The following is a 7,628-nucleotide window of genomic DNA, read 5'->3' on the forward strand; positions in this document are numbered from 1 at the left end:
GGGTAAACGGGTGCGGGTACGGGTAAAACGGGTGCGGGTAGACGGGTTTCGGGTACGGGTAAAACGGGTACGGGTTGGGCGGGTTTTTTCCCGAATCATTGAGTCCGGTCCGTCTCAAACCCGTACCCGTGTACCCGTTTACCCGCCTATACCCGGGCACGGGTACGGGTACCTCGGGTAACGGGTACGGGTCGGGTAAAACGGGTCATACCCGTTCGGGTAAAAGCAAACCACTACTCCAAACACTGGCCGACATTAACCTTGCTCTTAACGACGACCCCGACCCCGACCCCGCGTTTATACAACGACGACTCACTACAGTTAGTGCCCAATCGCTTTCACCTCTCTTCAGTTCTCCTTCTCCTTTCCCTTCTCTTCTCTTCTCCCCGTCTAGTGAACTTCTTTAATGGATACTGAGGAAGGTAAATTAAGAGGCACAATTCATGTTTTTTTACTCTCTCTTTTTTCCTGAAAGTGGGATTTTTACTTTTTCTCTATTGGGTCAGTGCAGTGATTGAATTTCTCGGTCAAGTGCCATTGCTACAGCGTCTCCCAAGTTCTTCTTACCGCAAGATTGCTCATGTTCTTCAAGTCAAGCATTATGGTTTGAGTTTTGTCTCTTTCTGAAGACAAATCTCTGATTGCAAGAGGCAGTAATAATAAGAAATTATTTTGTGTTTTGTTTTTCTCTGGTAGAATCTGGAGAGTATGTTGTGCACGAAGGAGAACCAGTAGCTGGCCTTTGTTTCATATGGGAGGGTCAGGTCAGCAGTTTGTTTTTATCTTATCTATCTTAATATCTTAATATCTTATCATTCATTTCACCAGGGGTAGGCAAAAATTCAAATATACATGAATCTAAGCTCAATTTTCAAATTCCAGCCACTGATACATAGACTTTACTGTACCTTTTTACCAATTAATCCATGTATGAACTTTAGTTCAGTCATTTTTTTATGTTTCAGGCTGAGATTTCTGACTCGACCAATGCAGACGAAGGAAACCGTTTTTTGTTGAGAAAATATGACTATTTTGGTCATGGTAGATATTTCATATTTTTGTTACTGTTTGTTGATTACGTTATGCTGTTGGAGAGCTGGCATATTCTGACTGTATCTCAATCATAATTAACCATTGATCAAAGTCGTTAGTTTGTTCAAATCTGACAAGGATCTGATCCTCTGACCACTAGAAACGGGAGAGATTGTAATTATAGTAAAAGGATTAAAAGAAGGAATAGAAAACATACTAGGAAAGAAAAAAATTGATATATGTATATTAAATTCTTTTGTAACCAAAAGAAATGATATGATTTGCGACCTTGTATTCCACTAGTAAATTTATCTTTTTGTATTATTGTTAATGATAACTATTTTACAGGGAGTACTGGCTGTACTCATCAAGTCAGTGTAGTTGCACTAAGTGCGGTAATAGTCAAATTTCTTGGTTATTTATTATTTTGAAATACACTGACTTATACGTCATTAATTTATATATGTGGGCCCACTAACTAGACCTCATTGCAGCTAACGTGCTTGATTCTGCCAAACAAATATATATACTTACTGCAGCCGAAATCAATATGGAATGCCGATGAGACACCAGAAAACTTCTCCCTTGTGGAACATATTTTACATCTGGAGCCACTGGACGTAAGTCATTATTTTTTGTTTAATCCTACAAATTTTCGAAATTTTAAGTTGCCCCCTGGAAACTCTTATATTTTTGCATAACCCCATAAAGATAAACACCGGAAATATTCAGGCATTCCCTACAAAAAAAATATGACAATGTCTTGTGTGTTATCTCCTGCTTCCATCTCCATGTACTTGTAAAATGTGCCATATTAACTACTACTTTTATTTGCACATCTTTATACAACTGAGAAAGGTCATTAGGGTAATTTGGGCGACTTAAAAAGTTTTAGGAGAATAGGGATGCAGGTGATTTTTTATATATTTTTGTGGGGAATCTGAGATACTGCATCTTTAACATCATTATGTTTTGATCTAGTAATTGGCCAGGCTTTTTTTTTTTCTTCTTCTTCTGAGTAACATGCATTTACTTAATAGAATAAACCAACTTCTACAGTTACAGAGTAACAGGTGAAGCCAGGTTGCTTTTTTTTTACTAAATAACATGTATTTAGGTAATAGAATATAGCGGTACAGATAAATTCTGAACTGGTATGGTACTGGAATCTAGCATTTCAACACATACACCGTAGCTTATTTCTACATTCAGTATAATTTAGACTGTGTTTACCGTGTGTTGTGTTATTGTAAATGTAGGTTAACATTTTCCGGGGTTTTACTCCTCGAGATGCTCCTGCTTTTAAACAAGTCTTTGGTGGACAGTTTATTGGCCAGGTTACTTAAATCATTATTTCTCTTGTGAGGTCATATCTTTTTCACAGTATACTTTCTTGCATAGAAACAACATCAGGACTTACCATGTGATTTTATTTGTATAACATAAATTAATATCCCTTTTCAAGTAATTATTTGCACTTTCCAAGCAACATTGTCTTGAAATTAACTTGTGAAGAGATGATCACATTTTATTCTTGTTGGTTTTGGAGTTCTGAGGGAATATTTATGTTATTTTCTTCTTCAAAGAGAAGTTCCATTATTTCACTGATTATCATTTATTTGTGTACATAGGCACTAGCAGCAGCGTCAAAAACAGTGGACTGCTTTAAACTACTGCATAGTTTACATGCAACTTTCATCTTGAGAGGGGACAACAATGGTATCTCTCTTTATGAACATAAATTCTTAAACAATTGACTTATTGTATACTTTGACTTATTGTACTGCTTTAATCTTGCTGTAATTTAGTTTATGGATGTTTGCAGTATACATTGACAGCCTCTGTCAATATTTAAAAAAAAAAAAAAAAAAAAAAAGGAAAATTGATAATAAAATCAGTTACGTTGTCTATACCCATATTCCATATTCTTAAGGCCCCTTAGTTGTGTTATATGCAAAATTAGATATACTATTTTTATGTAACAGATCCTTTGTCAAGATTCAAACCATGGATAGTGCCTGAGGGCATTGGTAGGTTTAGGTTTTTATTGTGGTTTACCTTGAATGAGAAACTCACAGGAGCTGAGACACTGTTTGCACCCAAAAAAAATCATGTTAAGAGTAGAAGCAACACATATTTAAAGATGAATCTAATTATGCTTCTGCCTATTTGGAGTTAGAATTTATATTGTCAAGTCATACTCATATTTCATAAATTAGACCAATAGGTTTTTCTTCATAGATCTCCCTTTAGCATCCTTTTCTGCTGTGTTCTGTACTTTTTCATATGCTTTATTTTTTACAATATAATGATATTTTTTGTTGTTGTCTCACTCTCAATAGTGCCTATAATTTATCAAGTGAGTCGAGTTCGAGATGGCAATAACTTCGCCACCAGATTAGTAGAGGCAACGCAGCATGGCGCTGTCATTTTCACTATTATTGCCTCATTTCAGGTCTTTGTTCATATATCATCCTATCATCTTCTATTTAATGCGTATCTTCCTGTAAATTCAGGACGAAACCAGACTTTCAAGCTATGGAGATCAATCATATAAAATTTTCATACTGAGTATGGGGGTCAATTTCACAGTATCCATAGCATTTTACTCTAAAACTATAAAAAAAAATCATGTACAAGCACAGAAATTTATCAAATGAATGGGGTCAATTGACCCCCATTCCCTCTTACTGTATCTGCCATTGCCTGTAATAAACATCTTTTTATGAATCTTTGATGCAGAAAGAACAGTTAGGTTTTGAACACCAGACAGTATCGATGCCACCTGTTCCTTCTCCTGAGACTGTTAGTTTTTCTTATGACTTAACTTATTTTTGGCAATGACTGCAAGTTTATACTGCTATGATTTGATTTACACTGGCACATAATGGTACAATCACTCAGCACCTCTTTCATTCGTGGATATTTTAGAAAACTTTTCATAGAAAATATTTGTGAGCAACTTAGTTATAAAATAAAAAAGGGTGATGTGTTTGTTTGTATAGTTTCTAAATTATTAGGATTCACTGACAACTATTTTTCTCAGTATAATTTTTGTACAGCCCGGCATTTGATCGTTACATTTTGACCGGTAGTAGGTCATGTTACACGGTTAGTTTGTTTTTCTACTGGAACTGTACACTGACTCTTTTACTTGGTTAACAAGAACAGCTTTTATCTATGGAGGAATTACAGGAAAGACACATGACTGATCCACGCCTTCCCATGTAATAATATTATTTTGAAGTGAACTAGTTCCATATTTTTGTACTCTCTATCTGACCTCATTTCATGGCTTTAGAGCTGTAAATACGTTTACAGTGTAACTCCCCCCTCTCCCCCTCCCCACCACACCTATTAACAGCAGTGTTGTAAATAACGGTATGCAGTCGTCGGACGGACAGGGTACCGCCAAGCGATTTATCGGAAATAATCGGCCAATTAGTCGGAAAAATTCATGACGGTTTGGTCACCGCCAAGGATTAATCAGCCAATTAATCGACCTAAACAAACGTCTTTTACAACACTGGTTAAAAGTAACAGGGATTCACATGCTGATTTCTCAACTATTATTAATTTGGGGGAATTTCATGTATACCCCTCAAAAACTTCGAAATTACATATCCCCCCCCCCCACCCTCTAAAGTTCATAAAATCATATTTACCCTTCTAAATTCAAAAGCTCACAAATTTACCCATTTTATTGCCTTTACTAATAAAACTCATTTTAAATTTACAAAGTATCCATTCTGCCCTATATTAAAAAAGTTAAAAAATAAGTAGTTTTTAACGAAAACTGCAGGGAATATAGGAGAAGAGTGGCTTCAAAAAAGTTTGTTCCTTGGCCCATAGAGATAAGGTTCTGTGAGAAATACTCTACACGAGAAGAATCAAAACCGAGGTAACTTCCTTTTCTCGACTGTTTATTTATCTATTATACTTTTTTTTACCTGTCTTATAAATTCCTTGATGTACTATATTAAAATACCGTTTTCTGTTTCAGCTTCTCTTATTGGTTTAGAGCCCGAGGGGAACTCTCAGACGATCCAGCTTTGCACAGGTAAATTGTTCTGATTTAACATCACTGATCCTATGCAATACATTGAGATACTTTTTACCTCTTATTTATTTCTTTTGTTCAATTAACATTGTATTTTTTCTCTTTAATATAATAGATGTGTGGTTGCATATGCATCAGATCTAATATTTGGTGGTGTTAGCCTAAATCCACACAGAAAGGGGGGTATCATTGCATCCGCTCTTAGTCTTGATCACTCGTATGTGGTAGCAGTCATTTTTCTGTTTATGTAAATGGATACTACTACTTTTTAGTATGTGTGCGCACATGTTTTAATTGAAGTAATTTATATAAATAACCTAATTTATTTTCTCAGGATGTGGTTTCACAGGCCTGTGAAAGCTGATGACTGGGTACTGTTTACTGTAAGTCTTTGAGCCACTTCTTGTCTTCTTTTCTTTGTTTTTTTTTTCTCTTTTTCTTCTTAGAAACAGTTCTTATGCTATTTTATGTGTATGTATTAATATTGTATTAGGATATGTTATATACTGATATGAGAACTGTAGCATCAGTGTTAAATTTGGTCAAAAAGTAAATATTAGTATTATGTGTTCTCTATCATAGATAGGTTGGGTACAAAATGTGTTGCATCTGATAATCGTTTAGTCATCTATCAAATGATTTGAAACTTTTTTTACTTTTGTAATTCTATTTTGAGCTACTTTGGTGCAGATAGATTCACCTACAGCTTATGGGGGCCGTGGTTTTGTTACTGGTCGCATGTACAACAGGAAAGGCGAGGTACTTTTTTTTTTTTTTAATTTCCAAAAGTGTTTATTTTTATTATTTTTTAATTTTCAAATTTGTTGATGGGCTATTGTACATCGCGAATTAAAGCTCATGTTTTAGTTTGTGTCCATATTTTCGGTTTCAAGGTCCAAACAGCTGATCCGAATCGCTCAACATGATCTCTATATGAAAATGTCCTTGTTAGACTATTTTTTTTTTTTTTTTTTGGGAATTCCTTTACTGTTTTTTTGGATAGATAGATAATCGTCGTTTTTGGGAGATTTTAGACCATCTAAAAGCAGCGATTTTCTAACTATCTAAAAGATAGTAAAATGGTCCAAAAAAATGTAAAATGCTGTCTCCAAGGACACTTTTATAAGCAGATCATGTTAAGTGGTTCAGATCGAATGTTTGGATGTTAAAATCAGAAATATGAACTCGAATTAAAACAGCCCTTTTAATTAAGATCAACTCCTTTTGTTTTAACTCCATCAAGAAGAAGCTTAAGCAAGGAACAACAATTAGAGAAATCCTTGTCATTGAAAATCGTATGTTTTAAACATCAAATTTGTGTGGATCCTTGTGTGCAGCTTGTTGTGTCGCTTACACAAGAAGCTCGAGTTAGGGAGGTGAGGCAATCAGTGGAGTCTCCAAAACCAAGGCTTTGAAGGTTTATTTCAATAATGAAAAATTCAAATTCTCCCATGTAAGTTGTACCAAAACTTGAAATGTCAGTTTTCAGTTGTCTGTTTTAAAGAAATTTTTCTGGCACTGCAATTAAATATCTTGCTTACCCATTCAATTTAGTTTATTTTTCTAAATTTGAAAGATTGGTTTTCCTAATTGTAGTTAATTATGATGCTACTCGGTTGAAGGGCATATTGAATAATTGATGGAGCTAATGAGAAACAATAATAATCAGAATTGGATGACAAAAAGCAAAAATGTTGAGAATAATAAATGAATATGATCTGAATATTTGAGGGTTAGTTGATAGATGGTCCTCATCCAACTACAACTTGTTACTTGAAAAATGTATAAATATTAAATATTCAAAATGTACAAGTCTTGATTATTTCAACATCCAGATTCTTGGTACTGTTTTTCATTGTGCTTTTTATTATGACCATTGATTTTTCACCCAAGCTAGTATTTTTTTTTTTTTAATTTGTGGTCCCAACCAGGGAAATGAGGATTCTTTTTTTTTTTAAATCATGGGTTGAAGATCAAGCTACTCAATACACTTTCAAACTTCTATATATATTATAGAAGATGTTCTCACTTTGTGGGTTTACGAACCCATAACCTCTCATATGAAAGTTGTCTTTGTCACTAGATCAAAGACAGAGGAACCTGTTATTCTGATCCCAATTGTTGATCTTTGTTAAGATTCACACATGAAAACTTTTTTTTTGAGATTCGTGCATGAAAAAATTTGAATGGTTCAACAGATTTATTTACCCCCGACTAGAGAGCAGCCGTCATGATGTGAACCCACAAACAAATTGAAATCAACTCGAGAAAGTCAAATCAATTCAGATGGAAAAAGCCCAACCCGTTGAAATCTGGTTTCAAGAACCAAGGAATAAGAACTTATCCTCGATCCGTTGAAGATCTTCAGAAATTTAGGAGCCAAGGAGGAGAAGAACGCCACAAAGATTGGTGCCACTTTGATAAGTTCAAAGTTCAATTAAGAACAATAAAGATAAAACCTCTCTCAAATTTTATAGAATTATCTCCCTTTTACAATGGAGGCAACCATATATATAACCTGCTACTGAAATTGAAA

At 34.7% G+C, this 7,628-nt stretch overlaps 1 protein-coding gene across 5 annotated transcripts; it reads left to right on the forward strand.

The window, feature by feature from the left end:
* The first annotated feature begins 269 nt into the window (after positions 1 to 269).
* LOC144558773 (acyl-CoA hydrolase 2-like) lies at positions 270 to 6,943 on the forward strand. 5 transcript variants are annotated; one of them, XM_078307646.1, is made up of 18 exons: positions 271 to 422; positions 512 to 604; positions 697 to 764; positions 966 to 1,041; positions 1,381 to 1,427; positions 1,527 to 1,652; positions 2,292 to 2,369; positions 2,664 to 2,751; positions 3,375 to 3,487; positions 3,775 to 3,837; positions 4,204 to 4,259; positions 4,835 to 4,933; positions 5,036 to 5,092; positions 5,208 to 5,309; positions 5,427 to 5,475; positions 5,783 to 5,851; positions 6,430 to 6,545; positions 6,689 to 6,943. In XM_078307646.1, the coding sequence occupies exons 1-17, from the start codon at positions 407 to 409 to the stop codon at positions 6,505 to 6,507; spliced, it is 1,278 nt and encodes a 425-aa protein (XP_078163772.1). In that variant the 5' UTR covers positions 271 to 406; the 3' UTR covers positions 6,508 to 6,545; positions 6,689 to 6,943. The 5 variants fall into 5 exon arrangements, 4 of the variants coding, with proteins under 4 accessions (XP_078163772.1, XP_078163773.1, XP_078163775.1 ...); XM_078307647.1 differs by having other exon boundaries at positions 6,430 to 6,549; positions 6,689 to 6,926; XM_078307649.1 differs by having other exon boundaries at positions 6,430 to 6,509; positions 6,689 to 6,926.
* The last annotated feature ends 685 nt before the right edge of the window (positions 6,944 to 7,628 follow it).

Source organism: Carex rostrata, chromosome 8, assembly GCF_964058835.1.
Source record: "Carex rostrata chromosome 8, lpCarRost1.2, whole genome shotgun sequence".
Lineage (NCBI taxonomy): Eukaryota > Viridiplantae > Streptophyta > Magnoliopsida > Poales > Cyperaceae > Carex > Carex rostrata.